Genomic DNA, 21349 nt, shown 5'->3' on the forward strand with positions numbered 1-21349 from the left:
CTGCCCCTGCATCCAATGATTTAGCGACCTGGTCGTAAAAGGCCACCAGGTTAGTCTGACAGGACCTGCTGCTGATGAACCCATGCTGGTTGCCCCTGAGCATGCCGTTCCCTGCTGGCCCCTCCTGGATGTGTGCCAGAATAATTTTCTCGAACAGCTTGCCCAGGATCGAGGTAAGGCTGACTGGCCTGTAGTTCCCCAGGTCCTCTTTTCTCCCCTTTTTGTAGATGGGTGTGGGGGTTGTATGTGTACGATGGGGTCTGAGGTATGTGTGCAGGGTAGGGTTTGGGGGTGTGTAGGGTGGGATGTTGGAGTGTATGTTTCTGGTGGGGTGTGGAGTGTGTGTGTGTATGATGGGATGTGGGGGTATGGGAGGGGTATGTATGTATGTTTGGGTATGGGAGGGGATGTCTGTGCATAGGGTGGGGTTTGGGGGTGTATGGTAGGTGGTGTGTGTGTATATGGTGGGGTAGGGAGTGGGTGCGTGTGAATGGGGGTATGTAGGACTGTGTGTGTGTATGGTGAAGTATGGGAGGGGATGTCTGTGTGTGTTTCGTGGGGGGTGGGGGATACATGTGCATGGTGGGATGTGGGGGGTGTAATACTTGTGTGTGGGGGGGGCTGAGGGGTGTGGCTACGTGTGCCTGGGGGCAACAGTGTATGTTGGGGGTGTGTATGTGGGGGGTTGTGGTGGTAGGGTGTGTGTGGGGCATTTGTAGGCTGGGGGGGTGGGGAGCTGATGGGACCCCCTCCCCTACACTCTTTCCAGGATGCACAGACCCCACAGGCGGTGGCAGCAGCAGCAGACAGGGCTGTTTGGGGCACTCGTACCTGCCACAGACACTGCTGCCCAGCGATGTGAGGCTCCGGCCAGCACTGTACATGGTGGCAAGAAGTGCAGCTGAGCCAGGCTGCCTCTATTGCCAAGGCTCCCCACTGCACACATGCAGCCCCAAGCACTTGCGTGCCACCAGAGGGAAGCTCCATATGCTGGATCTGGCTGCTTTTGCTGCTTCATGCCATGCAGGTCCCAGGACTCCATGGAAAAGCAAGGTCCAGAGCTCCCCTCTACTTCCAGCAGTTCCAGGACCTGCATGGCAGGAAATGGGGAAGGCAACCAGCTCCAGTGCATGGAACTTCCCTCTGGTGGCACGCAAGTGCTGGGGCCTGCACATGCACAGCAGGGAGCCGTGGCGATAGATGTGGCACAACCACGCTGCACTCCTCACCACCATGCGTAGCATTGGCTGAAGCCATGTGTTGCCAAGTGGCAGTGCCAGTGCTGGACACAACCACCCCAAGCATCCCTGCCTGCTGCTGCTGCCACTCTCTGTGGGGGATGTACACCATGAGGGACTGTGCAGGGGTCTGCACACGGGCTCTATGCTGCCGCCAGCCCCAAACCCACACTCCACGCTTCCGCCCAGATGCAGCTCCCCTGCCTACACCCCTGCTGCTTTCCTGCCTGCTGGAGTGAGCAGCATGCTGGGGAAGCTGAGGAGTTCCTCCAGCAGCTGCAGCAGTGGCAGCCCTGCCCAGAAGCTGCACACTGTCTGGGCCGAGTTATCCATCCACCCACGAAGGTGGGACTGAACCACAGTAGGGTATGTTGGCTGGGGTGTGTATAGTGGGTGTCTCGTTCCCACCCTTGTGGCTGGAATGGGTGGTTGGGGTACAATCAGTTGGTGGGTGTCTCCGGCTGGATGACAGTGCTGGGTGGGCCAGATGTGACCTTGGGTCCATATTTCACCTGTCCCTAGCCTAAATGCTGCTTTTGGAAGCCAAAGTCCAGGGAAGCAATAACCTTGTGATTGGAAAGTTTGGAAATGCACCCTCCCCCACCACGCAACCTTTCCAAATCACGTATCTATATCTGTCTCTGAAGGAAGAGGGATCAGGTTCACTTAGGAGAAGGTGGTCTTGTAAAAGAGCACCCTGTCATCTCAGCTCCTACAGTTCATACCTCTCAGGAACAGGTTAATGTTCAGCACAGAGAGAGGGGTAGTATTATACCTATCTGGCAAATGTTTAAAAAACAATTCTAAATGCTAAAGAGAATCTGGTTTTGGAAGCTAAAGGACATATGCACATTCTGAGGGAATGTGAAGGCAGGTTGTTTGTTCTCTCAATTGCTTTTTGTTCATACGAGCATCTTACAATTTAATCTCAGAATTCACACAACACCTCTCCCAGAAACCATCTGTTCTGAATACACTGTCTCTGCTTGGATCAGAAAATGACTGAGAGAATTTGTTCAAATTGACTTCATGCTTTCAAAAAAAAATAATCCATCATATATTAAAGGACTAGATTTAAAACCTGTACAGAGTTTCTGTAACATTTCTAGTATTTCTGTACATATTTATAGCTAATTGAGGATATTTGACAAAAACTTATATTAGCCAACTAGCAGGAATACTTAGAAAGTGCTGAGCAGATATTTATATTTCTTTATCATTTAGATGGGAAGGGGGGATTTTTTTTTTTTTCGCTATTTGAGGTCTTCCATCCCCTAGAAAGAAACCACATTGCCTTCAAGGAAAATAGGAGATGTTCACCTTCCAATGTAATTATTAATATCGTCAATAAAATGAACTGAGCTTTTTACATATATGAGAAACATCCTAATTCATGACTGCCTGAAAACAACCATATGAGGACTCAGCATACTTTTTAATCTTTACCTCCTTAGTGGTATGAAATATTAAATTTAATCATATATTGAGTGCACCCTGACTAGACACAGTGAGTTTATTTAAATCTATATACATCTCTTAATAATATAGCATATGTACATTTTTTCAGTCCTGATGGTATCATCAAAGGTAACAACTTTTATTTTTCTCTTTGGACTCCCAATTTCATTACCCACTACAATATTTGTTTCAAAGAAGAACTGCTTGTCTCTGTAATTCACTATGAGAATAGAGAGATTACCTGACAAATTCTGAGACAGATATCCATAAGGTATGTAACAGTACATACCAGTCCAGATCCATAGCTGGTATAAATCAGTGACAAATTTAAACTTAGAGAAAATATACCAAGTTACATCAGTGAGGATGTCCCATGGGTGACTACTTGTTTCTTTGAATATTAAAATGTATAGTTCCTCCAGAAAAAAAAGCCTGTGTGCTTTAACTCTGTCAAATGCTATGTTTAGCAAAACTTGGTGACAAGTAAAAATTGAGTTTTACAGAATGTTTCCTATTTTGTCATATATGCATACAGGCATGCAGACAAGGTTCTTTGGGTAAATCTGATATCTTTGATTAAACCAACTCAAATATTGTGGAATTTCTATTTCAAATGGCAAAATTTGATATCTTCCATGTTTCAGGGGCATAGGTCATAGCCATGTTGGTCTAAGGGTATAGGTAGACAAGGTTCTTTCGGTAAATCTGATATCTTTTATTAGACCAACTCAAATAATAAAAGATATTGGATTTACCCAAAGATTTACCCAAAGATACAAGCATGCATGAACCCACACATTAGCAACTGAACTTATGGTCAGACTTTAAAAGTGCTGAGCACTCAGAGATCGCGCGATTCTGTGGCAGAAGAGGATACTCTTCCTTTTGAAAAATCAAGTCATAAATGGATAAGCAGCAGCAAAAAGGCTCAAGTAAGCATAGATTTAGTGTTCAAATGTCTAAATATATTTATAAAAACTTTAAAATGCTGCATATTGTAACAAAAGCAATTTAACTTCTGCTCAATATGCTGGTGCTTAAACACTGTATTGATAAGCATCTTAGAAATGTCTGAGATAAATGGGTAAGTAGGAGAAGAGAAGGCACACCTGCAACTTCATCCTGTTTTACCATCCCCCCCCCCGGGTACTCAGTATCCAGCACAACCACTAATGTGCAATAAATGTAGTAATACATGACTGAATACTCACCTCATCAACTTGAGGATCTTGAGCTTGAGCAGCATTGGGCACAGGGGAATCACAGTCTGGGCTATAATGCTCACAATAGTCGTATGCTGCTCTGGGATCAGCTATAATCAATAGCTGCTGGATATCACCCTGTACGAAAAACAAAGGTAGATTAAATTAACAAAAGCAAATATCATCAATTAAAAATCAAGGGAAGTACTAAAAATGAGTAATTGTCATGCATAGAACAAAAAAGGAAACTGTATGTCATACATTACATTAATATCTGTAACTTCACCTAACTTTTCTGATTCATAGAAGACAATTTCAATTTAGATTTAAAAATATTTATGCATGGTCTAATCATATACAAGTGTTTTTAATATTAGACTGCTCAACAATTTCAGGACAAATGGAAATTCATTTATAGAGATTGCCTGAGTAAGGATGAAGTAAAAGGAAAAAATGAGTAATAATTCTGGGACTTGGCTCAAAACACTAGAAGTTATTTAGTCATCAAGTTCTTAATGTAAAAAGTTTTGATTCAGATAAACCTTGCAAAAGTGGGATCCTTATCTCAAGGTTTTATTTAGGACTTCTTAAGAGCTAAGAGAATGAAGTCCAAATTAGAATTTTCCATTTAAAAAAATAAGCAGCACACCTTCCAAGTTCAATGAGAAGTGAATAGAAGTTTTCATATTTTTAATTTTTTTTTATGTTCTTAGTCTGAACAGGGTGACCAGTACAGCCCACAACATCCCACCAGATGAGGCACCATTAATTTTAAGTAAATGAATTAAAATATTTCTATATTATTAACCATACCATTTCATTATATAACCTAAGATGTGATTTACTTTTCTGACTGCAGCTGCACATTAAACTGATAGTTCAAAAAGCCACCTACAAGGGCAGCCTGGTCCATTCCTGAATTGATTCAGTTATCATATTTTCTCATCTGCCACATGTTCCTAAATATGACATGTATCTTGTTTTTGAGAAGACAGAAAAAAAAAAGATTGTTTTCCAGAATTAGGGACAGAGCTTAATCACTGGCTTATTCACCCTCCCTTTCCTGGTCAGATAAAAGCTGTAACCCTAACTGCTGCTGAAGACTGATTCTAAAAGAGCTAAAATAGTTTACAGGGTTGTGAAATAGGAGAAGAAAGATGAGGAATAGTGAGTAGACAGCAAAATTGCCAGAAGAAAGGTTAGGTTGATTAATGGAACATCAAGAACATTAAAAAGGAGAGACAGTCATTAACACCTATGGAGTGAAGAACAATGAGCCATGAAGTCAACTGACTCCTGTAGCTGCCTGACTAGAAATGCCATTGCTTCTGCTTGGTGGAGAAGGCATAAAAGCAGAGTGTTTCTATTTCAGGCAGAAAATCAGCTTCCCCACCTAAGATATACATCCCAATTTTGGGGGGGCTTATTTTTGAGGGACAAGTGTGTGCCGTAAATAAATAAATATGTTATTTTTTTTATCACACTGTATTATAGCTAAAAGTAACTCTCTGTTATATTTTTAGGGGAAATGCCATATAAACTTCAGTAGCAACAGAAAACAAACAGCACCTCTGTTTTAAGGTTGCAACCAAAACAGGCTGGAAAACAGAAGTAGGGGAAAGTGTGAAGATTTATGAAAAAGTAATTTTGGTAGAAAAGTTCTAACCCCCAATTTAACACAGCAAATTGTGAGGTACTCTGATTCTTTGATTTAATTCACTCCTTCCAAAATTTGAACTGGTGGTTCTGAGGGCATTGCTACAGCTTTCACTACTATGGGAAGATTTTGTGTCCAAGCCACAAAATATCTCCTTTTCTGCTGAAGGATATGTATGCATTACAGCTGGACAAAGTAATTTCAGAAGTATCCATCTACAGATTTATTTAAATAACATCAATGAAACTTTCATTTTATGTGAACATTGTGTTGAGTGACTTTTTCGTCATAAGAATGTTAATAGGAAATGATACTCCTGTGAGTTGGTGTGTTCACAAAAAAGTTATCCACAAAGGTGAAATTATGACTCCATTTAAGTCAGTGAAAGTTTATCTTTGACTTCACTGAGACCAGACTTGCATCCTAGAAGCTTCTGAACAGCCTTTTGAAATATTTTAATTTACTTCTATTGTTTATTAATGTTGTAGCCAAGCAACTGGGGGGCAAATCCAATCCATCATACAAAAACAGATGGTGAATAATCAACGAAAATCATTTGTGAATAACCCATATACTGAAATATGTCTGCATTTAATCCACTTACAATACCAAGCAACTTATTGCCAATATAACAGAGGATTTTTAACTTCAAAGCTAACAGCACATCACTCAAGTTTAGTTTGCTGTCAGCAAAAACACATAACTCACATAAATTTTAATAAGATCTATCAATGCACAACAAAGGCAAGATAAACATTAACTTCACTAGGGTAACTAGGATATAAATACTCAATGTACTGTGAAATGTTCTACTTGTAATGCCATACAAAAATGACTAAATAAAACTCTTGTTAATGCTTTAATCTCATTTTACTTGTATTGCTGACAGTTGACTCTTGAGTAGTTTTTGCCACCTTTCCCCTATTATGACATTTTATAGTCCAGTAGTCACCCAGAAGTAACATACACTAGCTATCCACTATGAATATTTGAATTAATTCAATTTATTTATATACATTGCCTCTGTTATTCTACATAATAACTTGCCACATATTATTGTTCATCTTGTACACCTACATAACTTTATGCCAACGGGCTGTTGCAAGTCTCTGCACAAACACATTATCTGTTTGGGAGTGAAGGGTGCAAAGCCATAATTACTGGTCTGTAATTTCCAGGCTATTTGTATCTTTGCTCACTAGGAACCAGTCTAAATGCCTAGGATTTAATTCAAGGCATTTCTAACTGCCAGCATGCAGCTCAGCATACAAGTGATCAGCACTGCAATTCAGAGAGCTTGCATCATAACCATGCAAATAAACAGAGAACAAAAGGCCAAAAAGACTCAAATAGATGTACAGTACTTCAAGATAAGCTTAATTGCAGTCTTTCACAAGTTATAATGAGTAAAAAGTGAGAACACAACACGAAATGTATCAAAATACAGGTTGTAGTTAACATTACACTCTATTTTCATATCTATCCCTGGGCATAATATGTAAAACGAGCATGCAACCAGTAAAGATATAGTATTCTAGACAATAAAAAGTAGCTCTGCTAAAAAAGTGGCTCTGACAAGAACCCCTCCAGGAACCTTGTAGGTGGATCATTTTCAACAAAAAGCTTTTTGGCTTTCCAATTTATTCTTAATATAGTAACAAGTTTAAGAAACTTTATATAAATCAGCTAACATTTCCACTATAAATTCCTTTTTCATGGTTTATTATTCTGCCATAAAACTAAACTTTTTGAAACTGGGCATATGTATATGGCAAAGTGCATTACATGTATTTTTTTCCTAAAATGATATTCTGGCACTTCTATTATTTGAAATGTATAGGTATTTGCAGTCTAAAAAAATAATTATACTTTATTTTTTACAAAAAATGTTGGCAAAGCCTTCTTACCAATAGCTGTGCAATGTTAGGAAGTAAACAAGGGAACTTTAATTTAAAAAATGCTTAATAAAATTTGTAAAACAGCTGTGAAAATGTTGTTACCTCACACATTCCAAAATGATTGCAAGCTTATCAAAACAATAGCATCTCTTGTCATTTTTTTCAGAATAAAAAAAGTAGGTAAATATTTGGAGAATTTTAATATAATTCTATGCATCTTTATAAAAAGAAAAAAAAGCAAAATAACATGCAATAATGGCAAAAAAAAACTTTAAATTTTCTACAGTGACATTGCCAAATCAATTAATGTATCCATGAGTTTAACTTTTTGAAGTACAGGCAGTCCTTGGACTTATGACACAATTGGTTCCTGAAAACTGCGTCTTAAGTCGAAATGTAACTCGGAATCACATGTCTGTAATAAATCGTGCAAGAAGTTTTATTCAGCAAAACTGTAGCTTTAAACAATATTTTCACTTGTATTATATTTTACTTCATAGACTGATGGGTCTGTTGTCAGAATAATTCAATCAAAAATGTAGAAATAGATTTGTCAGCCTTCCAGCAAAGTAAAGAATACAACAGTCTAGCTAATGTGTACCTGTTCATTCACCCTTTCGCCGTCACCAACTGTTGTTTGAACACAATTAACTTCATTTCTGTATGCCTCACTTCTCCTGTGTGGGGAACAGGTCCACAAGTTTTTTAGACCTTTGTCAGGTATACAGGTTGCAGCCTTATTTGACCACCTGAAACCTGAGATCCTGCTCCTGCCTTTGTCTAAGGTAATTTGCATCATCACAGAGCCTCACAGGAGGGCTAAGAGTCTCTTTACCAGCTAAGAACTGCCTGTCCAGTGGAGTTTTTTCCATTTATTGACTCCTCTGTGAAATCCTATGAAATATGAACTTTCATTTCTCCCCAAGAGAACTTTTACAATCTTTTCTCTGATGCCTAATAAAGAGTATTTGTGCCCAAAAGCTTGCAATTAAAGATTTTTTTTTGCAAAAATCTTGTGAGTCTAATAAAAGATATCACCACTACCACCAGCCTTGACTCCAGACTTTTGCAACTTTACTTTGAGATCTATACCAAAAAAAAGCCCTATGCAATAAAAATGACCATTATGATTTGTAATCTGGCCCTCTTCTTGATGAAACTTCAGTGTCTAAGATATTAAATCCTGTAATCCGGCACAAAAGTGTTTCTGGAAAGTGGAAACAATGGTTCTTCTGAGCTGTGGCCTTTGCCCTTTTCCTTAGCCAGATCAATATTGAAGTCAGGGGAGGGGGAAGCTAGACGGAGTGAGCAAACGAAGGAAAGCAGAGAGAAACAGAAAGAGACCGAAGTGTAGCGGTGTGTCTGGATGCTGCTCAGCCCCTGCCAAAACCCTCTCCCCAAGCTGGGAAGCCTGCAGTGTATTGACTGACATGCATGTGTTCCTGGGATGCTTACAGAGATCAACAGCCACTGTGCCCCAGAAGTTGTGTGAGACCCAGGAAATGCCCTGAAAGTCTCAGTTTATTTAGTTTGATAGCTAAGTTTTTAAAAATCCAGTTGGGGCACGATAGGTTTTTTTTTTTTAATTATGATTTGTTCCAAACCTTCATGCCATATAATTATGGCACAGAACTGTTATGTTGGACTGTGCACTTGCAAGAAGCACTGAGCATGCTGTTGCCATTTGGCTTAGATTCCCGAAAAATGTTTAAAATGTAAAAGATCTGCTCCTGGTTCATTGATTACTTTCCAGGCCTGACTGCATGCCACAGGTCCATATGAAAAGAAAGCCCACAAAAATGTTATCAAATGTGCACAAGCTACATACAGGCAATTCATTTCTACCAGAAGAATAACTACCCTCCCAGTAGAAATTAGATGTGTAAAAGTATTCATTTATGCTTGTTCCAGGAGAAAAATCTGCCAGGTTGACACCTGCAAGAGTTTCTCTTACAAGAATGTACACCTCTATGCTTTTACTGGAGGACTCCATGATCTGGAGGAGTCAATCAACAGCTTCCCCTCTGCCTTCCTTAGACAGGGAGATTGGTATGGGGAAGGAGGGAGGCATTTCCCCACAGCTCAACACTTTCCATGGAAGAGTTGCTGCTGCTGTTCCCACCAGCCTTCCTGAGACTGGGGACAACCTACTCCAGAGGAGGTGCATCCTTGCTCCACTCACCCCCTGGTCTGGTGCAAGGGATGAATGCCTTGCAAGGGGGAGCCAACCGGCTTACCCCTGTGCAGCACTTGCAGAGCCACATGTCCGCAGCCCTGCACATGGGGCTGTGGGAACCAGCTTTGACCATGCCACTAGACATGAACACTGGTTATGGACATATTTTACCCATACTGCTATAGCCACTAAGTTTATTCCACCTGGCAGCTACAAACCAAATACCTTCTTAAAACAGTAATTAGAGTTGAGTGATGTAGTCATAGCAGTTTAACCAGAAAGCAATTTTCTTTCTGTTTGAGAATTAACGACAAAGAAGCTTCACTTTTCACAAATGAAAATCAGTTCATTGTACTTATTCAACTTTATGAACATTTATTTTAGCCTTGAGCCTCGTGAACAATCTGTAAGTGTTCAGTTTGGGGCTACATTTTAAGCCCAGAATCCTCAAGTTTCAAGCCACCTGTTTCATATCCAATAATAAGGAACACCCATAATTCTATTTCAAGTTAATGTGTGTTTCACGTTAGAGGCACTTGTAAGAAATTTGATTTCTTGGAAGTCTGATTTCTAAGAATTTCTCAGACATTTGATTTCTTGGGAAGATTTAATAACAATCTTTAAATATCTGAAGAGTGATTATAAACAGGATAAGATGGCCTTTCCTCTGTGGCTGTGGGGGACAGGACTAGGAGCAACAGCCTCAAGCTGCCAGAGAAGAGATTAGGAGGAACTTTCGAACTGGAATTGGCTACCTAAGAAGCCTGTGGATTCTCTATGCTTGGAAACTTTCAAGAGCAAGTTAGAGAAACACTTGGCTGGGATGGTTTGGCCAGAATGAACTTGCCTCGAACGGGGAGCTGGACTTGACCTTGTGAGGTCCCTTCCAGACCTACTTTCCTATAACCCAATGGAATCAAGCTCAAAATCCATACCTAAATAATCGACATGAATAAACTCTTGTCCTTCTATAAAAACTGCATCATGAAAGTGAGTCTTATCAGATGAAAATGGGAGATAAAGGCAGCATAAGAGAATAGAGAAAATGCACAAAAATTGATAAATATTCTAACACAACTGTTTAAAACTTTTCCTGGACAGTGGTGCCAGAATCTAGACTGAAGAAGACACTCTCTATGTTCAAAGGCTTTCTAGATAACCTAAAAAGTTATGTGGAAGCCCAGAGCAAGGAATACAAGTGACTGTTTTTAAGATGCACAGTAAAATTATTTCATACCACAGGAAAGGTTCTCAATAGCTCAGATACCAAGATTATGCATCACTTTCCTCATTGTAAAAATTGCTGTTTACTCAAATACCACACACACCTTTTGCCAAAAATTAGCTTTCCTCAATCAGTGTGCATATCTTAAGTGGAGATGCTGATTTTCTTCCCAGAACAGAAGCATGGAGATTCTGTAAGATGGCTGCTGCTTCTTTTCTTCCTCTTTCCACCAGCAGGAGCATGGAGATAAGGACAGAGTCTAGCAAGAGCACATCTGAAGGCAAGGGCAGAGGCAGGGGGTGGGAGCAGTGGCATGGTCACTTCCCACTCTGTTTTCTGCTCCCTCAAAGTTTAAAAAATGCCTGGCAGTAGCAATGACATCTTCATTCAGGCAGCGCTGAAGGACTCAATTGAATTCATGGCTCATTATAACCAATCTGATTCCTTCTAATTGTTCTTCATTCCACAGGTGCTAACAGTCATCTTTTCTTAATGGTCTTGATGTTCCACTAATCAAGTTATTCTTTCTTCAGCAAATTTGCTTTTTGCTACCTATTCCTGGTCTCTTGCTTTCTCATTTCACAGTCTTGCAAACTGTTCTTAGCTTTTTTTTAAAATCACATGGAGACCAGTCTTCAGTCCTAGCTACAATTTCAGCTTTTGGCTGAACAGCCACAAGCTGCTGACAAATGTAAGATGTCAGGTTAGGCAGGTCACATCTTTTCTTCCTGCTGCTATGTCTAAGCAGGAAAGGGAGAGTGAGCAAGCTGAAGAATAGGCTCTATCCCTTCTCTGTGACCATAATTCTGGAAAAAAAATATTTTTTCTTCCCACAAACAAGGCATTTTTTTTTTGTTTTGTTTTATTTTTTGGGAAGGAGGGGGCATGAGGCATGCAAGAAACTATGCTTTTTAAATTTAAAATGTGAGTATGCAGAGGCATTTTCTCTCTATTATTTTATGATTATCAAGATGATCATCTTCACTAGCAAATAGGGCAGTCAGTCCTTTCCCAAATGTTCTTTTTTGGAAGGATCCTCTACCAATGGGATGGGGTGAAAAACTGGAGCAGCCATTCTGCCATACCCCCTCTTAGTCCATGTTTCTATGCAGAAATCCTACTGGGCATGAATTCCTCTTGAAGTAGCATAAATTTTTATGGAATACTCTTCCTTGCTACCAAATAGCTACAGAGATGGCCAGTATTGCTCTCAAGGTGACAAAGGCAAAAAAGCATTGAAGAGCAACTACCTATGGAAGGTGTCTCTTCCTTTCATGGATCTACAAAATCACTAGACCAGCTCGATGTTCTTCCATTTTCTTTTGGTCAGGGAAAGTATTCCCTGCATCTGCCCTCTCAGTGTATTTTCCAGCAGAGGAGGAGATGTTGCTATAAGAACATGTCTGACAAGATACTGACTTGCTGTGTAATCTTTATATGCAAAACAGTGATACTGTTTCACCAACTAGAGTGGTATATATACAGTGATCAATAAATATACTTTATTATTAAAGTTGCTTATTGATAAAGATAGCAGTGCGCCAACAAACCCTTAATACCTGAGATACATAGATGACCAAAATCCTACAGTCTCTCATTGATTTCCACCAAAAATTCAACAATCATCACCCCTCCCTCAGACTGAATACTCTAACACTAGCATTTCCTTTTTGGACACCATGATCAATATCCAAGATGGTAAAATTCAAACCACCATATATAAGAAACCCATGAACCAACATACATATCTACACAGAACCAGCAATCACCCTAAATACACCAAGGAAGCTGTAATATATAGCCAAGCTCTCTGATACCACCGAATTTGCAGTGAAGAGAATACCCATGATCACCACCTCACAAATCCCAAAAGGGCCTTCAGCCAGCAAGGACACTCCTCCAGAGAGAGAGATTGGACTTTTGAAGGAGCCACCCTGATACCACATGAAGATTTGCTGCAGTCCAAAAAGAAAATCCCCACAAATTGCACACCACTAGTTATGACATATCACTCTTCCCTGGAACCTATACAGAAATCCTCAAACAGTTATAACCCATACTAGAAGAAGACTCCTCTTTTAAAGAGATCTTTCCAGAACCACCCATCCTAGCCTTCAAACAAGCACCGAACCTTACGAACCTCATCACCAGAAGCAAAATCCCTATGACCCAAACCACGCTGAATGGATCCAGACCATGACAGGACAAGAAATGCAAAACCTGGCAGCACATCTCCACCACCCCGACTATAACTACACCCCACAACAGAACCATACGCATTCCTGAATCTTACACCTGCAACTCCAGAAATGATATATATCTCACCGAATGTCCTGCTTGAAAATATGTTGGAGAAACCAAACAACAACTGTGTACTAGAATGAATGTACACCAAAAATCTATCAGACAAGAATACCCAGCTACCTGTGGGGGCACATATCTCACAGGACAATCACTCCCTCTCTGATCTCTCAGTCATAATCCTCAAAGGGAACTTACAAAACACCTTCCGTAGATGAGCCTACAAGCTTCATTTAATAAATGTACTGGATACAAAAAATCATCGACTCAGTATAGACATTGGTTTTATGACACATTACAACTTTCCTGACATCTGATTCAACAGGTACCTGCCTGACCTGACATCTTACATTCTTCTTTTCCCTCACACCTTTTCTCCCCTCCCCTCCCCTGCTTCTCTGCCCTTTGTCTACTTTATTTCCTACTGTTTCCATCTTCATTGAGATCCTCTCTCTTACCCTGTATTATTACCTCTGATGTTTCCCTTTGACTTTTTTCCCCTGCTTTCTTCCCCCTCCCTCCCCTGCTTTACCTTTTGTTCCTCCTTTCTACCTGTTTATATTTTCACTGCATCCTCTCACACTTTGAGCTTCTCATATCCCTGTTTTCCTGATTTTCAACTATTTTCTTTTTCACTGACAACCTCTTTTCTACCTTGTATTCTATCACTGTAATGTCTCCCTTTAGCCTTTCTCCACCCCCTGCTATCTTTCCCCTCCCCTCTCTGCTTTGCCTTTCATCTTTCTAATTTCTACCTATTTTCACTGACATCCTGTCACACTTTTAGCTTCTCTCATTTCTTGGAGTCTCAGAACAGCAGAGACTTCCTATGCCTGAAGAAGGGTGACTGCTTGAAAGCTTGCTAAGAACTTTTTTTCCAACTTCTCGGTTGGTCTAATAAAAGATATCACATCTATTCAAAGAACCTTGCTTGCCAGTGGTACAGAGAAGCGCCTGGTTCCCAGCCCTATGCTATAGTCTGTGTGGAGTTGGGATTTTCTCACTTCTTGTATTTTGTAAACCTATATATTTAGGGTTATTTTGCACAAAACTTCAGTGAAGCATTGATGTTTTAATTTCCTTAATCTTATGCTAGATGTGCAAGTTCAAAAAAGCCAAATGCTTATACAAATATAATAACCTGTATTTTACATAGCTCTCCATTTTATTTTAGAACTTCTACGTAGTGAGGTTTCACTAAACTTTTAAATATAGTTTTAGAAACATGAGATATGTTTAGACAATATTCACAATATCCACACGACCGTGTGATGGAGAAGGTGGCCAATAATTCAGTAGTAAAGGAACAATCCATAGTAGCACTAGGTTGAACAGTTCAGAAAAAGACACGAAAGTAGTAGGTCATCCTGTTTCTAGGACCATAATTTCTTCGGCTTAGATGAAATAGAAAAGTAATGTTGTGGTTGAAAAAAAGGGCTGTTTCTATGTTATTCTTCTCCCTAAGGTCTGTGGAACTAAGGAGCGACTCTCCACAGTGTAAGTCCTGGTTACTTGTGTAGGGCCTACTTACCTAAGGGATTGCCTCCTCCCTTATGTTCCATCACAGTCCCTAAAGCCAACCAAGAGCAACCTCCAAAGTCCAAATAGAGCTGCAAATTCTATTGATTTATTGAGTTCATTCAGCAAAAAAACATGGGAAACTGTTTCCAGACCCTGGGTTTTGGAGTTCCCTCCCCCTTGAGGAGTTTAAGCCTGAGCCTGCAGATCTTTTAGAAGCATTTTCTTCCTATTTGGGTAGGTGGGGTTAAATTCTGGTCCTGTTTTGGGGAATTGCTTTATTATTTACTATTTTACTTAAATTAAAAAAGAGGCATTATTAATCTTGTTTTTTATGATAAACCATAAACCACTTTGAGCCTGTTTTGGGGGTGGGTGGTATAGAAATCAAATCAAATAAATCAATAATACACTGGGATTTAACTAGATCCCAGACTTCAGTAGGTTCTTCTCCCTGATTGTGGAAAGGTAACCAGAAAGAACTCTATCATGGTAGGTTAATTTGCATAGTGAGAAAGGAAGGAACCAGAACAGCAGTGCAGACAAAAGCCCACCCTAAACCTGATTCCTCATATGGAAGCTCCCTTACTATGGACCTCTATGGATGGGAGATCATAGATATTCCTGTTTGTGGCAAGAGTTGCTCTCAAATTCATCTTTCTGCAGGGAGAATTAGTATTGAAGGAATACGGTGAATTTTTAAATGTTGACAATTTCTTTATAAACTTTTTAAAGCCAAAGGATTGGGAAGTGTAATCTTTCAGGTTCATGTTGTAGGCCACATTAAAGTAATGATGTCCACTGGAAAACCCATTGTACCGAAAAGTTAATCTGCTGAGATCAAAACCCCTCACAGGATTTAGAAAAATAAATGAACTGTTTATTTTAAATGGAAAAGGAAGATACAATTTACAGAAAAAGTAGTAAACTGCTAGCTTTTTTTTCTGGTCTTTATGTATTGAATTTATCCCGATGCATATACTTCTTTGGTCAGCTTTTCAGAGCTAATCTCTATATTTGATGTCAACATCACCCTCTCTGAACCTCTGTTAAAATCCATAATGAGAATCCATAACAAGAATGAGAGACAAGTGAAATTCCAATAATGTGTGCAACTTCTTTGATGATGTGAAATATATACCTGACTTTAAAAATAAGGAATTAATTATTTAATTACTGTATGCAATTAGTATTTTGTGGATCCTGATGATAGTATTTGTGTCTTCACAAAACTATCCTTATATATTATTTCTTTTATAGAGACAGTGGCCCAAATTCTTGCTACTTCCCATTACATTTTATAACATCACGAATGTACGGTAGTACACTAAATAAGTATTCTTAGATGGGCATGCCATCTATATTCTGTTTGTATATGAGCCCAATATCTCTGACCTCGACACACACTAACATCTCTTTAATACAGGGCCGGGCAATTATTTTGGGCAGAGGGCCGCTAATTGAGTTTTGGCAAGCCATCGAGGGCCGCATGACAAGCAGCCAGGGGCAGATGAATATTAATTTTCTATATTTTTAGAGGCCCGGCAGGCCAGATAGAATGTCCTGGTGGGCCGCATCTGGCCCACGGGCTACATTTTGCCCACCCCTGCTTTAATATCATCTGTCACAGCTAACTGTGGCCAGGTACAGACTTTACGCTTTTACTGGTACAAATGATCGGAAACCAGTCTATACCTATAACAGAACAGAAGCTCAGGACACAAAACCAATCTATACCCATAACAGAGCAGAAGTTTGACATACAGACTAATTTAAAAATGATGGGACCGAGTCTAAGATCCCCAGCCCTCCAGCAACAAAGGGTGAATGTGTGTTCTGTTCGCTATCAATGTAAATTTTGCTGCTTATAAAAAACATCTAACTTAGATCATTTCCACCTCAGGCTTTTTGAATTTCTGTACCTAGCTTAAGTGACAGGGGAAGTTCCAAAGATATTATTATTTCAGTCAATCCAGCCTAGGGAAGCAAGAGAGATAGCACTACTGTTTCTCCTAATATTCATAGTCTTGTTCCCAGCCAAACATCCCCATTGTGGTGTTGGGTCTCTGAGACACCCCTTCTATAACTGTCTCAACAGATCAATAATCACACAGGGTGAAACTGATTTATGTGCCAAAGGCCAATATAGTTTATGAAACACTGGAATTACATTTAAGCACTTTTTGAGGGATTAGGTAGGGCCCTAGCCACAAGGTGAAATTCATAGGCAAAGCAAAACATATCTTAATAACTATCTCAGATGGGTAAGCCCCATAGTTATGGAGCTAGGTTGCTCTTAAGACGCATTAAAATATGAAATTACAGCATGGTCCAAGCAGTCGTTTTTAACTGCAAAAAAGTGAGGCATTCTAGAATGACTCTGTCATAGGAAATTTAATTTACTTTTATTTTCACTAGGCCAAAATTTATTTTTAATACACAGTAAAACAGAAATAACTTAGATATCTTACCGACTGAAGAACTGGAAATAACCTCTCTCAGCTGCTGTTGAAATGTTAGGGACAACTTTTGTATATACATTCTAGATTTCCTAAATCAAAGGGCACTTCTTATATTCATGTAACAACTGGAACTGTGCTTAGCATAAAATCATAATCCCCAGTCAAAATCTCCAGCCTTGGCTGTGGCCAACATCCAGTGCTTCTGAGGAAGGTGACTAGGTGGATGATGAGTGGAGCATAACAAAGCCAAGTGCCAGATGTCATATAAGCAGAACTCTGGAAAAAATATATTGGTATCTTCCATTTCCATAGACTAACCAGAGCCAGGATTCCAGGGTGGAATCTTCACTAAATCAATAGAAACCCTAATACTCTGGGTAAGTGCCAACCTCCTCTAATTAGTTATCTAACAGTAAAACCATGGACTTTGAATAACAGCAGTCTAGACAGCCTGTTTATTATTTCTATAGAATTTAGAAAAAAATGCTGTAGAATTCATTTAATCTTCCTGCAAAAGCCCAAGGGACTGACGAGTTCCAACAATCTTAAATATAATATTCCATAGCCCAGGTCCACTGAATAATACAGCTACAGAAATACATTTCACTAAGAGCTTGCCAGCTTGAAGCAACGTAAAAACAATAAATCATGAACGTAAAATTCTATACAGGCCAAAATTTCCACAGAATCAATGTCTTCTTGACTCTGAACGCCCATACTCACCCTACCATATTTTGAGCTTTGCTAAGGAAAGATTAAATATGGCTGAATATAAGATTTTATCTTCAAAACATGGGACAAGTCTGTCCTTAGATCCACCATATTCTGTTGCAGTGCCTACCTGAAGGCAATGGATCTGAATTCTGATTCTGGGATCCATCTCTGATACCTACACTTGAAAAGTGCCTGTAATCACACACGCACACATGCACATGAAATGAAGCCAGCCCCAGAAGGAACATAGGAATTGCTAAATTATGCACAACACTTCCTGAACCAGAACCTAAAGAACACCACATCTGATTGAGCACTGTTACAATGATCCTTGTGGCCACATGAAGCTGAATTGGAATTTGGTGTGCTTGTACAGCCAACACATGCAAACAGTTGTTGTTGCTATTTGTCTCTGAAACCTCACTTTTTAAAAAATCCATCCATGACACACAAAATCAAATTAAAAATAAATCCCATATGTAAAACTTGCTGAATTGTTGTAAGATGTAACACTATTGATGCTAGACTGTTAACTATAATTACAGTTTAGTTACATTTATAGTTCTTGGCTTCCTGATGAGATTCCTAAAAAAATATTTGAACCCCAGAAACACACTTTTTTCCTTTATCCACAGTGTTGAAATTTGGAAACATAACAAAAATATTAAAACAGGAAGGAAGGAAGGAAGGAGCCATATTGTAAACTTTTAAAGAATGCCACATTTTGGTAAGCACCTTTGAAATTAAAGATTTCTTTCTTAAGCTGTAAGTTAGCAATGTTACCACTTTTAGGTGGTATGAGGATCGCTTCTAGACCTTTTTTTTTTCTTCCATTTCTACCCATCCATTAACAAACAGTTACAACTGACTGCTACAAACATTTGAAAATGGTTTGGCATGACAATTCAAGTGACTTAGCAGACCTCAAAACTGAGCATACCTGAATTGACAAAATGCTATAGCCAAGTAGCAGAATTAGAAATCATGACAAAGGTGAAGGCAGAACTCCATATTTTTATACTGCCTTAGTTTCCACAGTATAAATTAATGGTTCTCAATTAGGATGCTGTGAGAACCTGCCTTGAGTATCGCAATGCCAGCACCAGCGTCATGGAGAGAAACCTGTGCCATGGTTTTCAGGAAGTATGTCATAGCCAAACTGGGAAGATCTGCAGCATAAGCATAATGTATAATGTAATGCAGGCAAGCTCACCTTTTGCTGTAGCCACTTTTTAGTTTGGCTGTGACATACCTCCTAAAAACTGAGGCATATGGCATGGTTTCACCCTGCAGTGGTGGCATGGATAAGCACATAGCACCCCCTTAGCCTACCACCCCTCCCAAGTCTCACGTGTCCTTTTGCCCACCCCCTGCCACTACCACCCACTCAGCACTCCCATAGTTCTGCATGTCCAGCATGGCACCTCGTTCCTGCCAGGTGGGACCAAAATCACCATCCCGTTAACCATCACTGGGTGCCTGTACACGTGTGGGGATGCTGCTCTGAAATTACTGTGTGTTGGAGCAGACTTGATTAATTAAATCTGCTGGAGCATGCTAAAAATGAGCGCACTCCAGCAGCCTTCACATCTCCTGTATTCAGCATCCCTGCACTTCAAAATGGTGGCAAGAGTGCTTTAACAAGAGTTCATCACATAAGCTTTAGTTAAAGGGCCCCCACTGCCATTTTGAAGCATGGGGCACTGAATACATGAGATGCTGTGGGCGCTTGAATTAGAGCAGCTCTTGCAACCACTTTAATTAAAGCACCTCCCCCACCCCTTGAACATGTGTAAAGATGCCTATTGAGCCTAGTTCTGCAAACAATGCGTCCTGAAATTCCTATGGGGTTTCAATCAAAGTTTTATAAGTGAGAGTTGTTCATCTCCTCTACAACATAAGGACGAGAAGCCTGTTCTGTCAGTCTGAAAACTAAACTGTTGTGAAAGAAAAAGTAACTGTGTAGGGAAATCCTTGCATAATTTCAATAGTAGTTAATGACTTATTATAAAATACCTTTCTTATTACTCACACCATTGATACTAAATTAAGACTGACAAATCCTTAAAACTGGCAAAATATAAAAAGATCCCTGCTATTTATCAAATATTTAAGCTACAGACATACTTCAATGGACATACTTCAACATTTTTGTACCAAAGCCATGAACCAGCAGCTGATTTCATATCCTCTTCCTTTGCAATAGTCTAAGAGTACATGTAGGGATTCCCTCTGTGTAGGAACAGTTTATGTGATTATGGTTTATGAAGCAAACCCCTACAAAAGCTTAGTTTTAAATAACACAACAGAAAGGTCAGGCTATATTTTTTTTACGGTTCAGCTTTTACAAAACAGTCCAGCTGAAGCTAAAAGTTTACCTAAGTGAGAAAGTGCTTATCAGGATGAGTATAAGCCCCATAATCTGCCCTATACAAAAATACTATATTTAGACATATTTTCTCTTTACTGCTAGTTCAAAAATTATTTAAGCAATACATTCTCTGCTTCTTAAGGATCCTTCTCTGCTGATGTTGCTTAATCTTTATTGAAGTCAGTATCCTGTTTGTGACTTCAGTTTGTATAATCAACTGTGGTATCACTAAATATTGGTTTAGGACTTCAGTTGAGGAATAGGGACAGCAGGGACAGAGTAACTCCTACTAATAAGCCCCTTATGATAAAAAGGAAGGAAAATGCTTGACATATTTTTTTTCAGTGTACTTATGCGGAACTCCTGGCACGGCTTTACGAGCACTCATGGTGCTCTAGTGTGGTGCCAGAGGACTGGAAAAGAGCCAATGTGGTCCCCATTTTCAAAAAAGGGAGGAAGGAGGACCCAGGAAACTAGAGGCCAGTTAGTCTTACCTCAATCCTGAGTAAGCTTTTTGAGAGAATTATCCTGGCGCATGCACATGAGGGGCCAGCGGGGGAGGTTATGCTTAGGGGCAACCAACATGGGTTCATTAGAGGCAGGTCCTGTCAGACCAACCTGGTGGCCTTCTATGACCAGGTCACAAAATCCTTAGATGCAGGGGTAGCAGCGGACATAGTCTTCCTGGACTTTAGGAAGGCCTTCGACACTGTCTCTCACCCAATTCGCATTAAAAAACAAGGGGACTGTAGTGTCAACACCTACATAGTCAAATGGGTCACTAGTTGGCTGGAGGACCGCACCCAGAGAGAGGTGGTGGATGGGTCATTTTCGAGCCGGAGGCACATAGACAGTGGGGTCCCCCAGGGATCAGTCCTCGGACCCACATTGTTCAACATCTCCATCAGTGACTTGGATGAGGGGATAAAAAGCACCTTGTTCAAGTTCGCAGATGACACTAAGATGTGGGGAGATATGGGCATGCTAGAAGGGAGGGATAGGCTGCAATCAGACCTAGACAGGTTATAGGGGTGGGCGGACAAGAATAGGATGGGTTTCAATACTGACAAGTGCAAGGTGATGCACCTGGGGAGGAAGAACCAGCAGCATACCTACAGGCTGGGGAACT

The 21349-nt window shown here is 40.0% G+C and overlaps 1 protein-coding gene across 2 annotated transcripts in view; it reads right to left on the minus strand.

Annotated features, from left to right (window-relative positions):
- The window catches only part of COL11A1 (collagen type XI alpha 1 chain), a 334641-nt gene that overhangs the window by 230069 nt on the left and 83223 nt on the right, over nucleotides 1–21349 (minus strand). For both annotated transcript variants that reach the window (XM_019501723.1, XM_019501722.1), the window contains exon 5: nucleotides 3908–4036. In XM_019501723.1, the coding sequence (XP_019357268.1) occupies nucleotides 3908–4036 (129 nt within the window). The remainder of the gene's footprint in view (nucleotides 1–3907; nucleotides 4037–21349) is intronic.

The sequence above is a fragment of the Gavialis gangeticus genome, unplaced genomic scaffold, assembly GCF_001723915.1.
Source record: "Gavialis gangeticus isolate Ggan-Ray unplaced genomic scaffold, GavGan_comp1, whole genome shotgun sequence".
NCBI classification, from domain to species: domain Eukaryota; kingdom Metazoa; phylum Chordata; order Crocodylia; family Gavialidae; genus Gavialis; species Gavialis gangeticus.